The 25,899-nt window shown below is 42.3% G+C and overlaps 1 protein-coding gene across 6 annotated transcripts in view; it reads right to left on the bottom strand.

Moving 5' to 3' along the window:
* LOC141768991 (tight junction protein 2-like) overlaps positions 1-25,899 on the bottom strand; it is an 85,085-nt gene that overhangs the window by 45,549 nt on the left and 13,637 nt on the right. For 3 of the 6 annotated variants that reach the window (XM_074637590.1, XM_074637589.1, XM_074637591.1), the window contains exon 1: positions 7,366-7,818. The exons of 1 other annotated variant lie outside the window; for it this stretch is intronic. In XM_074637590.1, the coding sequence (XP_074493691.1) occupies positions 7,366-7,599 (234 nt within the window). In that variant the 5' untranslated portion in view covers positions 7,600-7,818. Of the gene's footprint in view, positions 1-7,365; positions 7,820-7,891; positions 8,074-25,899 lie in introns of those variants that run through there. 2 more of the 6 variants (XM_074637588.1, XM_074637586.1) reach the window with 2 other exon arrangements.

The raw sequence follows: 25,899 nt of genomic DNA on the forward strand, positions 1-25,899 counted from the left end.
TTGTTTTTTCTTTTTTTCCTCCCCTCATTCTGCCTCCTCTAGTTCCACGTAGGCTTATTCATCCTCTGTGTTTCTCTGAATGGTTTATCATTACCTCCAGAGAAGATCATTAACTTCTTGCGGCCGTGAAGGACCTTGTGTATACTACACTGTATGCTCTTTTTGAGGTGTTTACTACACACACGTCATCGTAGAGCCTATCAGCCTATTTTTATACATGCAAGTGTGGTAAGTATTTTTTAATGATTTTATCCTGAAGAAGATCAGACTGGCATCAAAACATTTTTTCCATTTCACTAAATGACTGGTCTGGATTGGAGTCAGTGCTTTCCAAAATAAAACCTCACAACCTACATGAGCTGTGCAGAAAATGATGCTTGTCCATGTCGTCAGAGGACCAGTCTTGGGATATAATAAGCAAGCTGTCATGAAAACATATAGTATAGAGTAAGTATGGTAGTTTCTGCCATTTGAAGAGCAACGTAACACTGACATCACTGTTAACGGCTGACATCAGCACACTCCTTGACCACACCCAACCACAGCGATGCTGGTTTACCAGACAGAGCAGTGAAACACGTTTTGGCTTTTCAGCCTGCTGTTAAGTTACTCTTTAAGTATTTTCTTTTCCTTTATTTTTTAAAAGGGTTACTCATTTTAATTTATGTATTTATTTATTTATTTTTTCATTACAAAAGAGGGTCCAAACATACATGAATACAATCAAAATATCTTTCCCATGTTGTTGTGTCTAACTGACTCATAGGGACAACGGTTTCTGAAATTGGTCCAGTATTGAGGGAGAGCGCTGTAGATGGCAGCTGCTCACGAGCTGCAGTGTAATCCTATTGGGGCAAGCTGGCACCGTCATTTATATCCACTACAAGTTCTTGTTTTTGCTATGACAGGCTCAGATTGTTATTATAAGTGTCTGACATTATGGGAAGAGTCTCGCTCAAGAAGAATTCTCGTTCTGAAATCTGGCGAGGTGACGTGTTGCCAGAAGACAACGGTGGAATAGAGCAATAGGTCCATGGTGGAAACGTGAGTGACAGCCGGGCAGAGTTTTGTTGTGTTGGAGTACAGAAAGCGTAGGTTAGTGTTGTTTAAAAGGTTCTCAATGTCATGGCTGAATATTTAGATGATTTCCACAATGTGGATGAGGTCTTTGAATTAGATGAACGACCGTATTTATTTGAGTTAGAGTATTCGGATATTCAGATTTCACAATGAGACGTCTCCTTGAGCGGGACTTGGAACACAATAAAAACACACCAGATCAAGCAGAAGGCAAAGACAAACGTTTTATAGCTCTGTAGGGTTCTTTCCACTTATAATAAAAATCGGAGTCTCTCAGTGGCAAAAACAAGCACTGAACTCATGTGCCCTCGCAGCTCGTTGCAGTGTTATCCCTCAATACTGGACCAGTTTCAAAAATTGTTGTTGCCATAAGTTGGGAAAATAGGGTCCAGGTTGAAAAATATCCAAAGTTACCCTTTAAGGAATGTTGAAATGATCAGAGTGCAAAATCCCACAAATGAGACAGGTTGCCAAGATAAAGTCAAATCTGCGGTTGAGCCACCGACTGTACTGTATGTGTAATCTTCTCTAATTCTAGCGTCTGCATCATTTCTCTAATCCACTGAGGGAGGGATGGAGGGCAGCTCTCCTTCCATTTAAAAAGAATGAAACGTCTGGCAGTGAGGTGCCCAATGCTAATATGTTACTATTGGCTTTGATTAGGATTATGTTATCCTCAAATACTGGCCCAAATATTGCTGTGAAGGCTGTATGCTGAATGTCAAACTAAGTATTTTCTAATGCACAGCTGGTATAGAGAAGTATTAAGTGCAGGAAAATGAAATCACACGTAAGATAAAAAGTGGAATTCTTGCATACAGTCAGCACATTTCGGTCATAGACGTTGAGAGCTACACAGCTGGACTCCCACACACACACACACACACACTCCATGGCGCCGGAGCCTAGTGTGTGTAGTGTGTATGTGTGTGTGTCCAGCTGTTTTGCACAAACACACCGGGCCCAGCGCCGCAGAGCTCGCCACGATGCGTCCTGTCTGAACAGCTCAATTGGTTAAGTCGGGTGCAGAAGCATCCTTTCGGCGGTTAAATTATCATATAAACCGTAAATGATCCTACAGACCGACATGCGTAACCGGACAGAAATGTTCTCGGTGGTAGACGGTTGACATCCCTCGTATGCACCGTTGGTTCCTGAAGGTTCCTATTGGGTAAATGCTTCAGTGTATTCTCCACTCAGGCACTCAGATGTGCAGCTACTCAGTTAATATTAGGGCTGCAACCAACGCTTATTGGTGTCCAAAACCCAAAGATATTCACTTTACAATAAAAAAAAAAAACAGAAAATCTTCAGATTGGTGACGCTAAAATCTGAGAAGATTTGGCAGTTTTTGCTTGAAAAATGACTAAAATGGTTTACCGATTCTCAAAAGAGTTGCCGATTAATTTATATTAAAGATGAATTATGTTTGTCAGCATAAGAATCAGGCATTTTCACATCATTATTACGGCTTCTCAGTTAAACTTTGTTGAAGTCTCTCAGGAAACATTCAATGGGCACGGTATGCTGCATTTAATGAAAAATATCCACCTTCAGCTTACGTGCTACTTCTATAATGTTGCACACGCCATCATGTGTGAGTGTGAACAGATCTCCCCTCAAGCTGAACAGCAGAGACACCCAACAGACACTGCATAATAAGTTACAGCAGACCACGATGGTGATTCTGCTCAGATACAAGGCTACATGCTGCGACTGACAGCTGGATGTCCCACACTCTAATTAAAGTCGTCTGGATGGTATATTTGACAAACTGAGTCCACAGAGCCAGTCGCTAATTCAAGTGTCAGGTGATGGACAGGGTGTCTCAAGAGTAATATCTTGCAGCATCAGCATCTGGGCAGGTGTGAATGTACAGGCACATGTAGCAGATTCCCAAAGGTTCACACACCACCTGTCCCATTTTGTCTCATTACTGAAGAGGAGCTCCGACTGACATTCAAACCCCGGCCCCAGGCTGTGGTTGTACCCCTTCTATATCCAGCTGCTGCTTCCTCCAACAAGCACATTCTTCATCATCATCATCATCATCATCACCTCACTGTGGCCAGCATAAGCTTTCATTTCTTTTTTTCTTGCTTTACCATTTTAGTTTTAGTTTTTCAGTGTGCCGTCTGACACTCATTCTGTCAATGAAACAGAAAGACGAATTACACTTTTCAACTTACTTCCACTGTGTGTACTGTACATGTATACATCATCATGCTGACAGTTTAAAATGGAAGAGCTGCAGGTTATTGTCTGAACTTTCCACTTCTTTCGTCACAGCTTTCTGCTTTAACAAAATGTTTGGCGAACCACCACCTTGTGGCTTCGATGCTCAGAACAGCTGCCTCAAAAACAAGAGGTCCAGGATTCACTGCAGCCAACATGCCGTTTGGTGGATGAATATAGTTCTACCACTAACAACTACAAAAACCAAAACATCAACATTATGTCCTCATCTAGCCTTTTTTCTTGTACTTTTTATTTTTAACTTTTATGGCATTTTATTTTGACTTATTCTGGGCATCCTATCAAGAGGTTCTTCAGAGCAGTACGATATTATTCGTCTGTGCCTTCCAACCAAGGGGAAACTCAGGGGTCTGAAAAAGTGAAGCCAATGCGGAAGTGCCTTAAACTTTCATTCTTTCTAACAGCCAGCAGGGGGCGACTCCTCTGGTTGCAAAAAGAAGTCTGATTGTATAAAAGTCAATGAGAAAAATGAGCCTACTTCTCACTTCATTTATTACCTCAGTGAACATGGTAAATATGAGTTCATGGTCTCAATCGCTAGTTTCAAGTCTTCTTCAATACAGCATGATGTTCATTTAGTAAATTATGATCCCATTTAGAGTCAAATAGACGATAAAGCAGGGGATACTTTGGGGCAGGGCTACCTTGTGATTGACAGGTCGCTACCACGGCATTGTCCGGTCTGGGAGTCGTCCGTGTTTGTGTCTTACAACTTTAACCATTTCACAGTGTGTTTTCAGTTTATGAAAGTTAATTATAACTTTTTTGGTCTCCTAAAAATGTCTTATTCAGTGTTCGGTTGAACTTATCTCCAGCCTCTCGTGTCACTTCTGGTTGCAAATAGCTTAGATGGCGACGGCCGAAATGCCAAACCCGATGCTTCAAACTGGCTGTCCACAAACCAATAGGTGACGTCAAGGTGACTACGTCCACTTCTTATAAACAGTCTATGCTTCCAAAAAACTGTTACAAACTAGAAAAGTGTATTCAGTAGAGTGCAGATCTCCACCAGGTGTGTGTCTCCCTCTCTCACTCACTTGTCCCTCCCGGCTCCCTTACAGTCAAGATGGTGGCAAAGATAACAGAAACAGGGATTTATTTCATCTTGTATTGTCTAACTTTAGTGCATAATAACATATCAGGTATGGAATTAATCTGCAGATGCTCCGGTTCAAAATGAGACCAAACCTTTCTATGGATGTCAGTTTTTGAGCCACGACAAAGGCCAACATGAGGCCTGCAGCAGACTAGGTAAGGCTTGTTTTAGCCTAGCTGATTGAAGGAAATACCTTTTACTACTGAGGGAGTTGTTGATCACTTAAGGCCCCTACGGGCCGGTTAAGAGAAGTGAGGAGTCAGCAGCCAATGACAGAATAAAACAGTCAATAAAATAGGTTTTCAAAATTGTGAATCACCGCAACCACCAGAGGTCCTTGAGTATACAGTCATAAATGAGCACAAAAATATTGGGCTGATGGGCCAGCAGTACGAGAGATTAGCAGCGAACAGACAGAGACAGAGACAGAGACAGAGACAGAGACACACACACACACACACACACACACACACACACACACACACACACACACACACACACACACACACACACACACACACACACACACACACACACACACAGACACACACACACACACACACACACACACACACACACCCGAACACATTATCCCCCACAGGCTTATGCCTGGCGGAGATAGTCACTATTGAAAACGCCATCATTACTTTGTTTAAGGTGCTAAATTTGAAATTCAGAACATATCTACATAGCTATGATTGAGGGATTGCCTCCACATGGCTCTCAACATGGCGTCAGCTGATCCGGCAGCTAGCAGCTAACGGTGCAAACAGCACGAACAGTGCAAACGACGGCAACAGAGTTGACAGAGCTAACAGTGTTAAACTGGGGGAGAACCCAAGCCCCCAAAAACTGCGCCGGGTTTTGAAGCACATTTTCATGTGTCCGTCACGTGATGCCATTGGGACCAAAAATACTTTTTCCCATAGACTTACATTGGGAAAGAGATCTTTTTTTTTTAGGTAAATCAACTTCCCAGTGTGAACACTTGAATATCACTCATTTAAATCATTAGCTCCTAAAAGTTGTAAAATGCACCAATAGCCAAATCCAGACTTATATCCCATCCTCCGTTCATGTGAATGAGACCCAGACCGAGGGCTGAAGCGAGGGCTGGGAGGCGGAGTTAAAGGAAACGCTACTGCGCCTGCTCTATGGGCCCAGTGGATACGGATGATCACCGGAAGATCCGGGTACTTTAGCACTCGGCAGTCGAGCCATTTTGGCTTCATGCGTTACTGAGCAACTCTCATAGGAATGAACAGGAGCCGCCTACAACGCTGTATCCAGTTCTCTTTATACATCCATGGGAGAATCAGAGGGTGGGTGCTACACGTTATCAGCTGTAACCGCCGTATGAGAGCAGAGCAGAGCGGCGGCCGTGAGCTAGTCGGTGGGGAACACGCACGCACGCACGCACGCACGCACAATGATTGTTTTTTAACAATCATTTCACATAATCAAAATATCTCAAAAGCTTTTCTATGATAAAAATCATAGAAAAGCTCTATTTCTATCATCTATCTTCTTAGAATGGGCTGTATGAGAAACAACATATACCGAAGCACTTACATGCATACATGCATGCCACTGACATTTACAGTTTTTTTCTCTTCTACACACACAAACACACACTCTGCCTCTCTGCTGTCTGAGCACACAATTATTAAATGCCACCAAATGTAAGCATCACTGAATGTCACTCAGTGTCAGAGTCCCCCCGTGCTTCACCGCCTCTCTGTCATATCAAACACACACACACACACACACAGACTCACAAACACACACACACACATACAGTACATCACAGTGACATCCAGACAAACTGCACAGGTAGCACTGGCAGCCAGCAGCAAGTTGACCAACTCAGCAGCACACATCGTAGTTCAACTGTTCGCAGCTCACTCATCACATCTTTCTCACTCATGCAAAAAAAAAAAATGTCTGCTGTGCTCAAGCAATTTTCTGGCACATGAAAATGTCAAGCGCATGACAGCTTTACAACGTTGAATATACTGCATGGCCCGTTGGGCGTTTTTGATTGCATATCCAGATTTGTATAATCACGATTTATTTGGAGTGATTCGATTAATTTTTCGAGGCAGATTTACAGAATGTTATACGACAGAGATGAAGTCAGAAAAAAACAAAAACAACAAAAAAGGAAACCATAAATATGCTTTTCATCAGTGACATTAACATGGAGAATTGCTCTGCAATGAGGAGTGCACTAATTACACTGAAGAAGAGCAGAGAAGAGAAAGATTGTGGACTTCTATTTCACTGACAACACTGTGTCCTCTCGGTTTGATAAAACACTCACTTCATCTTTTAGACCAAATCAAATTCAACTTTACTGTTATATCCAAAAAGGAAGAAGTTCAGTGGTTGGAGGTGCAAGAATATACACTCACACCCCTTACGCAAACGTAAAACACATAGAAGCTGCACAATCAGTACACTTTATATCATTCTAATGTAATTACTAGATATTTAAGGTCGAGAGTCTTTGAACTGATTCACCATGAAGCAGTAAATACGAAATGACTTACATAAAGCATCAATAGCTGTACTGCAGACTTCACAAATATGTATGAACGATATACTGTATATATGTATAATATAACCTTCAAAATGTCATCTACAACATAGCCAAGTAGTCTTTTGTTTAGTGTCACTTTAGCCAAAAACCACTAAGGAATATTAGCAGAAAGTTTTTTAAAGATCGTATAATTTCCAGTTGCATATTCCAGCCGTCAATCTATCTTTAAATCCACCATGTTACAGACCTTTATGCCTGTAATTTTTAATAAATCAAAGTGAATACATTACAATTCAACTTATGAGACCGTTTAAAAGCAGCAGACACCCTTGAGGATATAACACACCACTATCTATCTATCCATTCATCCACCCATCCATGCATGTCCCACCAATCTGAGCAGACAGGAGTTCCCAGCAGGTGCGTAGAGGACCACCAAGCTGCCTTTCAGCTGTTCAGTGTCCAGCCCCCTCAGCTGGATCCTGGTCCCCCCACCGTCGCCGCCGCCGCCTCCCCCTTCCCTGCGGCCATCTGAGGCCGTAATCTTGCCCGTCTCGGCCAGCCTGCACCGATGCCAGCTGGGGTAGCCGGCGCAGCAGCCGGTCGGCAGCCACTCCAGACTCATGGCTCTAGCAGAGGAGGAGCTTCCTCAGTGCTCCTGCGAGCCGAGCGGCTGTGGTCCCCCTGCCCTGTCAAACCCACAGCCCTGACTAGCAGAAGAATCCTGCTTCAGCATGGTCTGGCTCAGTTTGGGTAGTTTAGACGGCATCATAAACCGAAAGTCAGCTTCCCCACAGGAGCAAGCGCTTAACCTTCCTGCCTCTGTGTCCTACCTCCAATCTGGATAAGCCTGTGCGGCGGCGGATTAGCCTAGCCCTGGGAGGGAGGAGAGAGACTAAAAATAACAGCAGACTCACAGCGCCTCCTCCACCTCCTACTGCTGCTCCCGTCCCGCGGAGAGTCCTGAGCGCTCGTACCGCGCTCCTCCACTTCCTGCACAGGCCGGATGACATGGCCAGGTAGGAGCGGGATCCACAGGTTCAAAGGGAGAGACAGGCTGGAGAACTGCCCAACAGAGCTCTCTCCGCCTGTCCTCCCTCCTCCCTCTGTCTGTCACTCTGCACACTATCCTGCTGCTTTTCCTCTCTGCCTCTCTCTCTCTTTCTATCTCTCTGACTCTCACTTACTCAAACACTCGCGTTCACATTTGATATACCATATTAGTGAGGACTGTCTTCTACTGTAACTACATTCACTCCCTAAAGAAGCACAGCACAACATTTAGTTACCATTATTTCTCATCACTGGGCTTTATTCAAGGTTTTTTGTATTTTTTTCTCTTAAATTCAGTTTTAAACACTTAAAATGAAAAAATAAGAACATTCTGATTCATGAAATGTGTGCATACCGATGGTTTGTTACCCACGTGAAAATCTTTGAGAATCAGGATTGTTCCTAAATCTGATGTGCATTTCAGTCAACAATCGTATGTAAACCTCAGCAAATATCAAACCACTGGGATAGATGAGTTGTTGGACTGATGGATAATAATAACGGTGCTGGGCCCAGGCTGCTACAACCTATTTTTTCTAAACTGGTCAATTATAACCACTCTCTAGATGTTGCTGTCTGAAAGTTAAAGTTGCAGACGGACAGATAAACAATGAAACTAAATAAAACTGTGTAAAGTTGAGGGGAGCTGCAGGTTCAGCTGATAATTCTCTGGAGGTTCATCACTACGAAGGATCCCTTTTTACTTTGTAACATTGTTTTCACATTTCTTTCTCTTCCCGGCTGATAAAAAAGACCAGGAGTCTCTGGATAAAACACATCAGGTCAGATTAACGGTTCATTTGTGCGTGGAACATAGCTAAGTTTGCTAGCTGGTGTTGGTGACGTATGTCGTGTGAGACGAGAGATGTAGTTTAAGAGGTTTCATACTAAACTAAATGATACTACGACAAATTTACGACAAACTGAGACTTTCTGGACTTGCAAAACTATGTTTTAAATTGACAAACATCATATGTGTGATTCATGGCGTAATTCAAATGGATCAAAAAATGATTTGTCTCTCGCTGTTGAGTACCATACGTACACATTTTTCCGAAATAACATCCCATTGGGTCCACCGGAAGGGGTGGGTCTTCGCCTCTCTATAGGTGAATGTGACTGATTTGTGCTGCGTTGCTCCTCCCCTCTCTCGAGCCATTGGCTGGTGAATCTGGGGACCTGTAGCCAATCAATCAGTCCGTCTGGGGATATATAAAGGCAGAAGAGCTGCTTCTTCTAGGTCTCTTGGCCAGTTTTTTGCTGCCTGTTGACACCCAGAGTGTTTGTATGGATTTAGTCCATAGCTCTTTTGGTATAATGTTATCAGATTAAGGTCAGAAAGGTCACAATTTTGTTGTTCGATTTTAGTTAACCAAATTATTCCAGCTTTAAGTTTCTCGCCAGGAACGCCCCGTAGAAGAGAGCAGCCAGTTTCTCCTGTTTTTTCTTTGTTGATATGGAGTTAGGCTCAGAATTTTCTTTTTAGCCAGTTTAGTTAGCTTTGTGATTTCATTTGACATTAGGGTTGGTTTGTTTGATATTTTGGCCAGCGCTCTCCCTGATGACTTCTTTATGCTTCCATATTTGGCAATAAAAAGCTGCTGAACAACATCTTCATCATATTCCTCATCTAGCTTCATGTTACTCCCCTATGGACCAACTTGGATGTGTAGTGAGTGGGCCATTTTACAGTGTAACAAAAACAACTCGACAGCTGAAGACACTGTTTCTAGATAACGACAAATATCTTTGACCTTTCTGTATATCAATATATCTGTGATTAGGCTGATAACATTGACTACACCAATTTACAGGAAGTAGTGTGCCCTTCATGTGGCAAGGTGGATGGTCAGGGTGTGGAGGTCAGGATGGGGACACTTAACCAACAGTTACCACGATCATTCCCTGACCATAACCATACTGTATATAGATGCAATGCAAAGATATTGTGGAAATAAATAATTTAAAGGACCAATTTGTAGGATTTAGTGGCATATAGTGGTGTGGTCGCAGATTGCTACCAACTGAGTACCCCTCCACTCACTCACTCCTTTTCCAAGACAGTGGTAATGTGAGCCGCCGACTGTTAAACCACTGTACTTCCATGACATCTTTCAGGACCTTTGCCTCGCCTACTTTAGGAGCAACAAAATTCAGACGGCGGCTCATTTTACCGCAGTTTCACAACCATGTCGGAGAATTACGGTGGCCTTCGGGTAAGGTAAGGTATATGTGAGAGGCCCTCTCTCAGCCAGTCGTTCTGGGCTACTGTAGAAACATGGCGGGGCGACATGGCGGACTCCATGAAGAGGACCCATTCCCTATGTAGATATGAAGGGCTCATTCTAATAGCTAATGCTAATAGATCCCCATAAATCCTAAACACCGGCCCTTTAAAAAGCTCTGGCACTGAATGTGCAAAAGTAGTGGTATGGTTCCATAAGACCTGTTCATATAGCATGATTGATATGAGGTGGCGAGGCCTCTTGGGGCCGTAGTGGGTGTCACGTAAGCGCAAATGTAGGACAATTGCTAAAAGGTCGAAAAACGTGGAAGTTACTGAAGTAGTGACTATCGAGGTTGGCAGTTACATGATGTTTACCCCCGAGTAAGATAATTAGCCTGCTAGACACAGATCGGCTGTGATCAACAACAGAATGAAACAGCGTTGGCGGCTTGCACGAGGGAAAACACTGGATGAATCATGGTAGTTACATGAGAAACCAGCTCTGTGGACTCATTCTGAGGCTTAAGCCTCACAAGCACACACACACAAACACACACACACACACACACACACACACACACACGACTGCTTTCATTTCCTCCACACTTATGCAACCATCATACATCAACGCCCTACATTTATTAACAATGCAGACATCAATAACGGCGATACGTGGCCTGGAAACCATCGATGCATGTGTGCTCCTGTTTTTAAAATGCTGAGTGTTAAAATGATCCTCTCTCACAGTACTGACCGTGTGTTACTGTCACTGTCCTGCACGCTCAACAGTCACTGGTGGTCAAATGCTGCTGGAGCTCCTTCTATATATACCTATAGTCTTAATCTGGTGTCCATCACCTTACCTCGTGCAACATTGCTCTATAGCAGGTTTGTTGATGTTAACATGGTTCGTGCAGCAACATGATAACATGGAAAGTGGTTATAATGTTTCCAAAGCTAGAAAAAGACAACTAGGTGTCTCTGTGCCTTCAGGCCCCACACTGATTCTTGAAAATGGATGACACATCATGGTCTGCTCTCAGGTAGGTCTCTCAATAATTCATACATCCAAAGTGCACACTAAGACATACAGTGATTTGGCATCTGAGATACACTCATCCTCTCCTCCACTGCAGACACAGTGATGTGCTCTTTAATATACTGTATGCATGTATGCATGTATGAATGGCTTCTCATAACTGTGACATCAGCAGTAGAACCTTCCCATTCACACCTACGGGCAACAATTAACCCCATTAAGCTAACCTGCATGTCTTTGGACTGTGGGAGAAAGCCAGAGGACACAGAGAAAGGGACACTGTTAGTGTTTTTAAAAAGATACATGCTCCCGGGGCCGCCATCAGCATGTTAGAATATCACAATTAACCCCCCAGTTGATTTTATGTTTTAAAAAACTCACAAGAAGCGTGCACTCAGTAGAGTGCAGATCTCCTCCAGGTGTGTCTCCCTCTCTCCTCCCAAACAAAGTAGAGTTGAATCTCACTCACTTGTCCCTCCCGGTTTCCTTACAGTCAAGATGACGGCAAAGATAACAAAAACAGGGATTTATTCATCTCGTATCGTGCCTAACTTTAGTGCATCGTAACATCTCATTGAAGCGGCTGTGGCTCAGAGGTAGAGTGGTTCGCCCACCAATCAGAGGCTTCTCCAGTACACATGTCGAAGTGTCCTTGAGCAAAATACCTAACCCCAATTTGCTCGCGAAGGCTGTTTCATTGGTGTGTGAATGAGTATTTAGATTAGATCCTGCCATCAGTGTATGAATGGGTGTGTGAATGGGTGAATGCTGACTTGTAGTGTAAAGCGCTCTGCGTGGTAGGAAGACGAAAAGGAGCTATATAAATGCAAGTCCATATCAGACAGGTATGGAATTAATCTGAAAATGCTCCGGTTCAAAATGAGACCAAAATTTTCTACGGATGTCAGTTTTTGAGCAACATCAAAAGCCAACATGAGTCCTGCAGCAGACTAGGTAAGGCTTGTTTTTAGCCTAGATGATTGAAGGAAATGCCTTTTGCTATACTGAAGCAGTTATTGATCACTTGCAGCCCCTACCGGCTGGTTGAGAGGAGAGAGGAGTCGGCAGTCAATGACGGAATGACTGCATGAATGAAACGAAATTTTGAATCACCGCAACTACGAGAGGTCTTTGAGCATACGGTCATAAATGAGCACAGAAAATATCAGGCTGATGGGTCCAGTAGTATGTGAGATTAGCCGTGGACAGAAAGACAGACCAAACGAACGCATGATCTCCCCACAGGCTGACGCCTGGCAGAGGTAATGAATGACATCAAGACTTAATCATGCTCTGTAGGAAAGCAGGAGATGTGTGTGTCTGGAAATAATGTTGAAAATAAAGAGCTGGCTACTCTCTTCTGTCAGGTGGAAGTAGCTCCAGTTACTCAGAGCTACCAGAGCTTCATGATGATCAACACAAGTCCAGTCAGAAACAAACACTCCAAACATACACAAAAAAGATATATATGCACAAGAAACGTCTCTGCCTCATGGCTGCTAGCTTACACTTACCCAAAACTGCCAAACTGCTGCACATACACTTACTACTTTACACTGTATACACTCTCACATAACCATACATCCTATACTACTGACCATACTGTACTGTACACACTGACCTATAGAGTATTCAGATTATACCACTGTCTATACTGTACATATCGGATACCTCCGGCTCTTTATTCTGTATATAATGTCTTACTATTAGCATTTCTTGTACTTATACCTGCACTGCCTACTGTAACTGCCTCACAGGTAACACATACTGTATGTCTTAGCATATTCATTACACACTGTTCATACGCGATTTACTGATTTTTGCACTTGTGGTTAGATGCTAAACTGCATTTGGTTGTCTCAGTACCTGTACTCGGTGCAAAGAAAATACAGTTGAATATAATCTAATAAACTAATATCTATTCCTGTATCCTTCATGATGGAAGTGCAACTGACCAACTCTTGAAATGGAAGACACTTGGCTGTTTTTAACTCTTGCGGATGTTTGTTGCAGCAGTTTTTGTGTGTAGTAATACAGATAAAAGATGTGTTACTGACATAAACAGTAAACACAGGTGGTCTGCTGTGAGTGTGTGGAGATGTGTCCTGGGCTGACGTTAGATTACCGGCCTGAATTTTATTATCCTAATGACCTGATGAATACGCCGCTTAAACCAACCATGCTGCATAAAGTTCTATTAAATAAGTATAGCACGTTATAAAAGGCAAGTGAGTTGTGCAGTGTTGAGTTTGTTATGTGTACCACAGGACATGAATATAGTCCATAATATAGTTGGTGGTTGGTTAACTATTACAAATCTATACATCTGACAAAAACAAATGCATGAACTTAGAAAAACAGCAGCAGTACGCCGGCTCTTTTTAGTGAGCCAGATCATTTGGCTCAGTTCAGCAGTAAGAGTCGGCTTTAGCATCAATCCTGGCTTTTACAATTCAGCCAAATTTAGCAACGATTTGACCAATGATTGGTATGTGTGCACACGTTAAATTGCGTACTTGAAAGTTTCTTATTTATTGCAAAAAAATAAATATGCAAGATTCTTCATCTGCAATACATTGTAATATTCGGGCATATTGATAGTTAAAAAGTGGGATATGTGTATAACAAAAATAACTGATTACACAAGTCTATACAGACACATGTATTTAAACTTAATTTGTATGATATAAAATTAAAAAAATTTTTTCGCTCTGTTCAAAAATTGCATTTGTTCATCATGCATTTATTTTTCCACAATTTGAATGTGTGCTCTGAGGTGGAGTGGAGGGGCGACTGCCGTAATATACAAAAGTCTCACCATGACCACCAAAAGTCATAATGCTGTTAACAAAATGAGACGTGGATTGTCCTATTATTCTGTCTTGTATAAAAAAACTAAAAAAAGAAATCGTCTGTCAGATGGGAGCCAGCTCGTTCACGTGATAGAGCCGACACATCGGTACTGAAGCCTCTATGTTGTCAGACTGCTGAGGAACACAGTGCTGCAAGCAACACTGTAATTATGTTCATTTATTGGCCGCTACCTGAGGGGAGAAGTTGTCAAACCAAGAATTAAACACAGAATAATCTATTTTAAAAAAAACAAAAAAACACTCATCTTTTCTGCAGGAAATGAGTTAATGGAGGTGATGAGGGCCCGTGTCTTCTATCATTATTCATAATGACATGAGGTACCACTGTGAGACTGCTCATGTCAGGGATGAAAGGAGGCTGTCTTAATCAGCAGATACACAGTATAGTACAAAATACTACACAATATGGGACACTACACAACAACATATACATACAGGTGTATAAAACATATCTAATGCTGAATGAATTTACATTTTAGATGATTCCATGGAGTCCAGATTCTGCGCTGACTCAAGCAGTGTGATGTCTGTGTTATGTGGTTTGACTGAGTTATGACTGAGGGAGGAAGTGACACGTTCGACACAATCTGCATCAATCAAGTTTAAAGGGCTAGTCTCCCTCTCTCCCGTGATGCAGCATCTACAGTATATATACCAACGCTGCAGATTTCATCGTCAAAGCCCTACGGAGACTATTGGTAATCCTGCATAACCATGTAGAGTTAACAATGCATATTTAATTATCCGATAATAATGGACTATAATAATATTCGTGCATTATAATGTGTGCATTAATGTGTGATCACAGGGAGAGCGTGAGGTGTTCATCCATCGTTCAGGCTGCTGAAATAATTAGCAGCTAATTACATTAAAACTAAGTCTAAGTGAGGAGCCGGAGAGCTACTTTGGTGTTAACTACATGTTCACACATGGATTCCACACAATGACACATGATGTATAGATATCTTAGTATAGTGGAATGAAGATACTGATACAATACCTGGGAGCTTTGGGTATCGGCCGATACTGAGAACCGATCCGATACCAGTGTTCAATTAATCAGCTGTATGCCTCACTGTGTGGAAGTGACTGGGATCATTCTGTTATGTGTGAGGAAAGGAAGTGTTCTGAGAGAAAACTAGACTTCCAATCACAAGTCATTTCAGAGAGAGAGAGAGCGTTCCTATTGGCTGTTCATTCAACGGAGGCAGCTGTCAATCACTTGCGAACTCCGATCAAACGGTCAAACTAGGCAGCGCTAATGAAATACAGTATGAATCAATATTCCGTTACCGTAATGCCTATTTCTCTCCTCAAATGTTTTCAGAAACATCTTGTAGTGTACTGTTTAGCTGTAAAATGAGCAGTGAGTGTAACATGACTCGATCGGACAAGTCAATTCAACGGCGACTTAAAACAGGAGCAGATGAGAAAACAGGGAGGCTTCTTACCAAAACATGGTCGAACCATAAAACGGGAAATCTGGATCAGATGTGTTGAGTCTAGGGCTGTCAATCCATTAAAATATTTAATCGCTATTAATCGCATGATTGTCCGTAGTTAATCAGGATTAATTAATTGCATATTTTTGTATTCGTTCAAAATGTACCTTAAAAAGGGAGATTATCAACATGGGAGTGTGCAAATATGCTGCTTTATGCAAATGTATGTATATATTTATTATTGGAAATCAATTAACAACACAAAACAATGACAGATATTGTCCAGAAACCCTCACAGGTACTGCATTTAGCATAAAGAAATATGCTCAAATCATAACATGGCAAACTGCAGCCCAACAGACAACAACAGCTGTCAGTGTGTCAGTGTGCTGACTTGACTATGACTTGCCCCAAACTGCATGTGATTATCATAAAGTGGGCATGTCTGTAAAGGGGAGACTCGTGGGTACCCATTGAACCCATTTTCATTCACATATCTGGAGGTCAGAGGTCAAGAGACCCCTTTGAAAATGGCCATGCTAGTTTATCATCACCTAAATTTAACGTAAGTTTGGAGCGTTATTTAGCCTCTTTCGTGGCAAGCTAGTATGACATGGTTGGTACCAATGGATTCTTTGGGTTCTTTAGTTTCATATGATGCCATTATCCATACTCTAGCTTCAAAACTGAAAAAAACGCAGTTGCGTTAATATGTTAAAGAAATGAATGGCGTTAAAACTAATTTGCATTAACTATTATTGTGTTAACTTTGACAGCCCTAATTTAGTCATATAAAAATAACACCTACATTAAAATATACATATTATTAAATAATAATTGAAGTCAGTCATTTATCAAGTGATAATCCCTCCACTGTGAGGAGTTGCTGTTTTTCTCCATCTTATAATCACTATGACCTGAATCCTTTTGGGTTTGGGTTCTGGGAACGGCTGCTGGACACTCGTCATTAGTTTGGACATTTATAGAATAAAGGATTTAATGACCACTGTGTTCATTTGCTCTTTAAATTCAGCTGTTCAATTAAATGAATGGCTTTGTTCCATTCTTCCATTACTCTTGACCTGCTTATTCCTCCACCGGGGGACTCTGGATTACGCTACGTAATCCTCCATTGTTGGCTGTTAAAAATGTTTTACCTCATTTCTTATTGAAACACTTTCCTAACCCTTGTTGTTGTAAATATTTCAGGCATTATCTTTCCATTATGAATAAAGAACAAGGCTCCTCGGAGAGCCGCAGAGAGGACGCTAATGGGACGAGGAGAACTACGCTCGGTCGGACAAGAGAGGGGCTGCATCTTAACTCATCCACAAACAGCGGTGGGAATGTCGTGGATGCTGGGAGAGAAGAGGAGGAAGCTACTGCTCGGCGTGACCTGCCGACCTCTACATCTGAAGACATTCATCCCACAGCAGAGACAAAGAGTGAAACGGAGAGTGCTTCAGTTCAGTCTGCAGCCTAAATCAGAGAAGATGGTTGTCTGCAAAGTTTAGTTTTAGTGTTACACAGCAGCGCTTTGTTCAGACTCATAAACCTGTATTTCAAATTATTGTTAAAGGGGAACACCACCTAAGTTAAGAATTCCAATGTGGTGTTTCCATGGACTAGGAAAAGTTCAATCATTATCTATGAACAGTTTGGAAAGTACACTCTCAGTCCCACAATGTGCAGAGAGAGAGAGAGAGAGAGAGAGAGAGAGAGAGAGAGAGAGAGAGAGAGAGAGAGAGAGAGAGAGAGAGAGAGAGAGAGAGAGAGAGAGAGAGAGAGAGAGAGAGAGAGAGAGAGAGAGAGAGAGAGTGCAATGGCAAAGTGAGAGAGAAGGATTTCATTAAAATGGAAGTTTAATCTTCAAAGAGGAGCTGAGAGGCTGAGGCACCGAGGGATTCCCTATCGCAGCCTGTGACCTTTCCAGCCCACATCAGTCCAGAGAAGGACGAGTCAGCGGCAGCAGCAGAGACGACTGCTGGAGGAGCGGAGGAGGAATCAGATAGGAGAGGACGACTCTCTGGATCAGACTCGGGAGATTTAAGTGACGTGCAACTCTCAACTATAGCTCGCTGTAAGACGACCTCAGACTGCAGACATGAAGGCTCTGTGCATGGTTCAGCTCAGATGACGGTTATTGGTGCTAATGAGAAATTTTAAATTAAACTAAAAGTCTTTTATTTCCCAGGATTTTTTAAGGAACAAACATCACAGTTTCCAGTCGTGTTTCCAGCTGTCCTGCTCTTCATAAGACCAATGAATAGTATTCATCATAATATATATAAATGCATTCAGCCAATCACATGCCTCTCTTAGAGACCTGCTAGTGTCCCCTAGAGGCTGAAGTGTTTATTTCAGCCACAATATGAAACTCACTGATGATTTAGCTATTCTTGGAGCCTTACGTAAAGTTTGACCCGAGGGGAGCGTCTGAAAATGTTGATGAGTGCAAACTCATCAATCATGAATTATTTTTGTCATAACCATCAGACGAAATAATAAATAAATCTGACACATGAAAACACGGCATGCAGAGATGAAAATGAAGATTTAACAGAGATTTGTGAGAGTAAAATTGATTTAATGCAGCACAGACTCAGGGCTTGTTTTTCCAAAAGTCACAGTTTGTTGTTGGAGCAGCTGATAACAGCACAGAACAAAAAAAGACGTTTAACCGACTCTTAAAACTGGACGCAAGTCTGTTAAAAGAGAAATTTGCCACTTTTTCTGTGGATGTCCAATCAGTGTTGTTGATGGTAAATTGTGTCGATTGAAGCAATAAATTCCTCAGTGTGTGCTATATTGCTGCAGTTCTCCAGCTGCAAAATCTGTTGTTCTTCCTGCATCCAGTGACGTGACAGTGATCTACTTGTATACGGAAGAACTACAGAGTGCTACTTCAGCTTCGGAGCGCAATTGAACCCGGTGGCACCGATGACAAACAATCCAAGCCAATCTTCTCACTGATGGTCTCGTTTGCTTATGTAGGTCATATTGAGGCTTACATTGAGACTGTTTCATAACCAGTAAAAGTTCCTTGTAGCAACTTTAATGACATTAAATGCCTGCATGTTCAACATGTAACCATGATCTCCTGAGATTTATCAATAAAAGTGCTTAAAAAGTGAAATCCTTTACATGCATATGCAGGTTTATAAGGGGGGGTACCACTGCAGTAATGGCAGCTTGTCTACTTCCACCTACAACTCACATTTGTCTATAGTGTACAGTGCATGTGTAGCTGGATGAGCATCAGTGCTAAAATATTCACACACTCCTCCTAGGCCACACCGCTGGGATCTGCATTAGAGCCATTTCTCAGACAGAAGCACCGAACTGCATACCATCCATATCTCTCCGTTCTGCACGGCTGACCGTTTTTACATTCAAAGCAGCGGAACATTTAACAATCAGGCAGGGACTCACATTAACTTCAGGACTGGCTGTCTCATATCAACTGTGGTATCGCTCTCAAAAATCCAGTATCGGTCGGGTTTTAATTACAACCAGGAGGTCGCACCTCAATAGCCAGCATGATGTTATAATCCAAATACATCCAAACTTTGTTTCTACTATGCGTCTGAAATTTAAAACTCTTATTTATTGGAAATAAAAGTTGTTTTTTAAAAGAAAAAGGGGGACCAAACATTGCAACATTGCCAAAAAAAACGAGCTGCAGCAGTTCACTGTCAGAAAAGACTTACGATCTATAAGAGCAGCGCTAACAGCAGATTATTAACAGCAGATTATGTACATTCTGAATTACACCCATCCAAAGCCACACAGACAGACCTGACCCAGCAGACAGACAGACAGACAGACAGACAGATGTAAATGTGTAAATGAAGATAACTGTAGAAGATGTAGGAACACACATCCTCATTAAGGCCATCAAAGACCAACATCAATCACTGTCTATTGACTGGCTTCAACATGGTTCACTCTGCACAGCCTCTCTGTGTGTGTGTGTGTGTGTGTGTGTGTGTGTGTGTGTGTGTGTGTGTGTGTGTGTGTGTGTGTGTGTGTGTGTGTGTGTGTGTGCTATGCTAATGTGCAGTTCTATAAACAGAGAGTAGGTCAGGATATACACATATCTAATTAGGCGTGAGAGCTTTGAAGTGGAAATGCGGCTGCAGGCACAGAGCAGCTCCGAGAACAATAAAACCCCTCTGACATTAAGGCAGCGGCACTGTGCTGAAAAAAATATCAAACTTCAAAAAGATAGAGTACGCACTGCCCACAGTCTCAATTGTGTCTGAATGTGCACAGACTGAGCTGCGTGGCTCTGAACTTCCTGTTTGAGGCTGAACCGGCCTGACAGCTGATGGAGTAGGGCCTGATGTACAGGGAGCAGGTCATTCTAACTACAACACCTGCAGCAAGGTGAGGGTCAAGGTCGTCCTTGCGAGGCCTTCGGTGCACACAGCTCCGTTATTATGCAACCCGTGTTCGAGGAACAATCGGACATTTTGAAAAACACACTACTTTGCTGTCAAACTTATAGTCGGGTGAGAATATTGATATTAATTTTCACTGCAGACCCTTCACAAGCTGTTCCAGCTTCTCCCCTCTGGGAGGCGCTACAGAGCGCTGCACGCCAAAACAACCAGACACAACAACAGTTTCTTCCCTCGGGCCAGTCACTCCGATGAACACTTAATCAGTCATACACTGTCAATAACCCTCAAACACCAAACACCAACTGCTGCTGTTATAATTATAATTCTTACACTCTTTAATACACAAACGTTTTAAAATATGTACGTATCATCTGTCACTGCCAGTATTAATCCAACACGCTGTGTATATCTTTACATGTATACTGTACGTAATCATCCAGATATCCATTCAGTATGCATTTCTTTGTACTATTTGTATTGTTAACAACTAACATATATACAACTATCTCTTCACATACCCGTGTACATAATAGTCCTGTCTACTCTTTACCTTTATTTGTCCAGCTTTGTTGTCCTTGTCCCTAGCTGTTATTTCTATTTCTGTGAAAGTACATCAAGAGAGATTGCAAAAAAACTCAGTCAAATTCCTTGTATGTTCACACGTACTTGGCCAATAAAGGTGGATAGGGAATCTGAATTTCATCTCTGTGGTTCTAGTGCAAAGTTTGTCTGGAATAGGAGGTACTTTTTTTTTTTACGACGTCGTTTTAGGTACATTGTAGGTAAAAAAAAAAGAATAAATCACGGAGCCAGGGCAGGGGCTAACAGGGCTTGCAGTGTGAATGTATAGCCTATAAGAGCCTGAGCGTTATAACAGTATGGTCAATACCATCTGCCAGTTTAAGCTTATCGCACATATGTCAGTATCAAAAATGTTTGTTTCTATTAAAAAAATATTCTATAAACAGATGTACTGTTATCAAATGTTTCAATCACTCAAATACCAATACCAGCCCTAAAAAGATGCTACTGGTGGAGTTATATTAAAAAGATTAATTATTATCGAGGTCAACGTCAGCCAGCAAACGACGGTAATGTGCCAGCTGAATAGAGTGCTGTCAGAGCACCGCAGAGATGGAATGAGGAGCTCTGTGTGTCTCAGCAGCATGAGCCGCTCAAAGTACAATTACATACTTAGAATGACAACAATGGAGATATTGTGGCGTTACACACAACGATGACCTACACTCCCAACCCATGCTCACTAACACACAAAACACAGAGTCACGTGCACAAGGTCATGGGAACCAGATCCATCCAGCCGGCAGTGAGTTGTATAGCTGTACTAAAATAACAACACGAAACACACAATACAAGTACTGGGTCAGTTCAAACACTCCTGAACCTGAGAGTACTGAGTGGTGTCACATTACTGTGGAATTGGTCCATAATAATCTATCAAATACTAAGTATCAAGTATACCTCTGCACTATTTTCCACAGTGCACATATGGCAGTGCGAGGGAGACACGTGGACATATAAATATAGATAATTTATAGGTGAAAAATGGGAAATAGGAGCCAAAGATTGAAGTAAATCTATATGATTTTAAAGTGTGCTTTAAAACACATCACATACAGTTTACTGCTGATCGCTGTCTAAGTCAAAGCCAAATGAACATAAACAATATGGACAGACAGCTTCACTGTCTCGAGCAAGTTTGGCAGGAATGCATGAACGCCAACCTGCTGCTGAAAACACACATCTTAAATATAAGTAGATGCAAAGCTAACAGGTACACACACACATACACACACACACACACACACACACACACACACACAGAGAGAGAGAGAGAAGACATTACTGAGTCCCAATTCTATCCTACACTGTTAGAGTTGTTCCGATACCGATACCAGTATCGGAAATGCGTCTACTACTGCCCAAAATTCAGGATTGGGTATCGGCGAGTACGCCAGTTTATGCACCGATACCATAATTTATTAACCCAGAAAAAAATTTACTTGTTCAACTGTAAATCAATTCTTTTTTTCCGCTCCAAAACAGTAGCCTTCACTGCGCTGGCTGTCGCCCTGGATGTATCATGGCTGCCACTGGCAACTACTGTTTTAGAGCAGCGAAGAAAAGAAGAACTGATTGCAGGTAGTTTGTCACGTGACGATAGCAAACAACAACAGTGCGGTGCTAGTGGAGAGGGTAACGGTAACGGCAGTCAGAGCGAGGAAAATGTCAGCCATGGTGGTATGTTCAGTATGTAAAAGGTTTCTGTTTCCGTTTCAGCTGGTGTTGCCAATTTCAACACCAGCAATCTTATAAAACATTTGAAGACGCATCACGCGAAAAAGCACAATAACTTCACCAAGGCAACGGGGGGAAAAAAAAAAAGGACGAACATCAGCAGCAAGGGGCTACCCTCTAAGTCCACTAAGATTTCTTTAGTCAATTAGTCATGCTTTTTTCATTAGCACATCTCTGTTAAACACAGGATCTGATTATTAAATCAACTAATCAATTAGTCGACAAAATCGTACGAGTGCTAGTTGACTAACAAGTTCTTTGGTCGAGGAGGACAGCGCTATTAACTGGCTCAAACAAAGGAGATGATAGAACGTGGGTGGTGAGATGAGCAGGAGCAGGAGGAGGAGATGATACTACAACAACACATCTGTACTGTTCTTCATTGTGTTCGCTCAGAGCACTCCACCAATAAGGACTGAGTGTTCCCCTTCACAGCGCTGTCTGTGTCTCATGGTGGAGTCGTGCTCAGACAAAGAGATTCTTTGAAGCACCACTGTCTGCAACACACAGCTCTTTATTTAGATGACCATCCTCCCATTACTGGAGTTTGTCTGTCTGATAGTTAGTTTGTGTTCTCATTAATTCTGCCCTCATTATGCTGCTATCTGACCTGCTTAATATTTAGGAATCCATTCATCATCATTATCTTACTGCAGCTGGACAGAGACTGAACAAAGGACAGACTGTCTGGACAAAAAACATCTTAAACATCTCGATATCCCTCTAGAGGCATTCCACATTAAGTTTGTCCAGAGGGTGGCGCAAAACATAAAGCAACTAGACGTCAAATGAGAGAGAGCACAGACCTGGTACCTGGTAACCGTGGTTACCAAACTGTGGATCAAGACCCTCTAGTGGCCCTCTCGTGCAAACTCAGAGGCCAATCATTTGCCAATTCTGACAGAGCTCCAGCTGGATGTGGAGAGCTCCGCACCCAGCAGAGGCGGCTGCGCACCCAGCAGAGGCGGCTGCGCACCCAGCAGAGGCGGCTGCGCACCCAGCAGGGGCGGCTCCTCCTCCGGCCAGGAGCAGAGCTTTGTATCGCTGCTGGCAGCCGAGGCCGTATTGCTGAGCCAGCAGGAGGAAAGGGAGGTACGGGAGAACCAAAACCAGGACTGAGAGGGGCAGACTGTCAGACCCTGCTGCAGTAAAATGAGAGGTTTTCTAAAGGGAGTCTGGTGCTCAGCCACACTACCACTTTTGTCCACAGGGGCCGCCAAAATCAACATAAAATGAAAGTTCCTCATAGCAGCTTTAAGAGGAAACACTAAAACTAATCCAATGGATCAACGTTACGTCAGTTAACTGAAGTATTTACAGTATTTTTCCATCACTGCCCATCGCTCTGCAATATTTCCATATTTATCTATTTATTCATATTTTAAAGGCTGACTGTGTTAAATATTTATAGTGTGTCCCCCAGTGTTTTTCTGTAATACAGATGTTGTTCCGTTCTCAGGCTGCTGTAACAGCTCAAGGTGCTTCCTGGTGACAGTGACGGTGTGGAGGGTTGTAAATGACTGCAGCAGTCAGAAGCCCAGTGACAGGTCTGAGAGCAGCTACCTGACTAACAGAGGAAGCTATACAGTGTCTCCACCATGATAAATGATGCTGCTGCTATTTTTACATTCTCCTGTCACTGCACCTGCAGTTCTGCGTGTGTGTGTGTGTGTGTGTGTGTGTGTGTGTGTGTGTGTGTGTGTGTGTGTGCTCCACTGTATTTCTGTTTTTGATGCCGTTTGTATTGATAATTATTGATTGTCTGAAGTCACAACTCCTTTACACCTAATGTGCACACAAACACATTTAAGCCTTTAGACCCCATTGTAGGTTGTGAAACACGTTGCTCTTATTAAGATTTTCATCAGATCATACATTTTTTAGAGTGTGAGGTAATCACCACAAACATTTGTGGTTTTATATTTTCTGGCTTAATTTCAAACATGTTTGATATCTGCAGGAATCTTGTAAGAGGAGGAAAAAGAAGGATATTTTAAATAAGTTATCTCCCGTGAAACTGTTAGCCTGCGGTCTAAGGGACAGATGCAGGAGGAAGCAGAGAGGAAACGACAGAAAAATAAAGAGACGTGATGGAGAAGTCTCAGAGTGAGAGAGGGAAAGAGAAACAGTGATTTTGTGTGTCACATGGACTGTATGTAAAGATGGACGACATCACATCTCCCCCTTGATCGCCCCCCCCCCCCTGGTGGCTGGCTGCAGTATAGGTCATAAATCCAGCCCCCTCCATGTTAGCGGATGTGGCATTGGCCAAACTAAAGAAAATCAAAGTATGCGTCAAATAAATGTTTCCCAAAGATGGTTTCTGTCATTTTAGGCACTTCTTATCACACTGATGTATGTTCAAGGGTTCATCTTTCCGATAAGTTTAGTTTTAATTGATGCTATAAAGACGTCATGATTGACAGCTGCTCTGAGGCTCCAGTTTTATACGAGAGAGGAGATGCAACATTAACTTTCTATAACTGTGATTGTCGGTTTCAAACATAGACTGTATATAAAGATCTTTATATATATATATATATATCAGTTACTCTTCCTGAGGTTTCTTCCATTTTTCCTCTGTTAAAGGGATGTTTGGAGAGTTTTCCTGATCTGAATCGAGGGTCTGAGGACGCAGGGTTATATGTTGTACAGATGGTAAAACCTCTTGAGGCAAATTGTGATATTGGGCAATATAAATTGACTTGACTATACTGGTGTCTGGTTTCCAGAAGCAGAAGTGAGTCTAGTCATTGTTCTGTTTCTGACCTCAGAACAGCTTCCTCTGTCCTCCGGTCCTCACACACCATGTTTGATATGTTTATGGATGCGCCGTCTGAGAGGGGCATTTTTTGGAGAGTTCACTGATGATATCACACACACACACACACACACACACACACACACACACACACACACACACACACACACACACACACACACACACACACACACACACACACACACACACACACACACACACACACACACACACACACACACACACACACACACACACACACACACACACACACACACACACACACACACACACACACACACACACACACAGCGGCAGTGTATTCAACAGCTCTCTAAAGCGTTCTTCCTGTTATGTCTCAGTAATTACAGTGTTTAATTTCTCAGATTAACATCCCCGTCACGACAGGACAAGACTTTGATTTCTACGCCGCTTTCAAGTCTGTGAAGTGAAGAGCTGATAACCTGTGAATATGGCTGCTGGGACAGCATAAGGCAGCTGCCGACATGCCAGTGTGTCCTTTATAAGATGACATCCATCAACATTTTGACATACGGTGTCATTTCAAGGCCGTTTACCTGAACAGGACACCAGAATCATTTGTCTTCAACTGATATTAATACTTATACTCAGTGAAACCATTACGTTGGTGCAGAGATAACTCAATAAAATGTACACAAGGTACTACAGCTACTATTTCTGTGCTAATGTTTCTACACTACTGTAGGCTGCCTTTTACCTTGAACTACAGGCTGTGTACTGTTTTATGCTTGACTTATATCTGTATCCGCTTCTACGTCATAAC

This window comes from Sebastes fasciatus, chromosome 6, assembly GCF_043250625.1.
Source record: "Sebastes fasciatus isolate fSebFas1 chromosome 6, fSebFas1.pri, whole genome shotgun sequence".
Lineage (NCBI taxonomy): Eukaryota > Metazoa > Chordata > Actinopteri > Perciformes > Sebastidae > Sebastes > Sebastes fasciatus.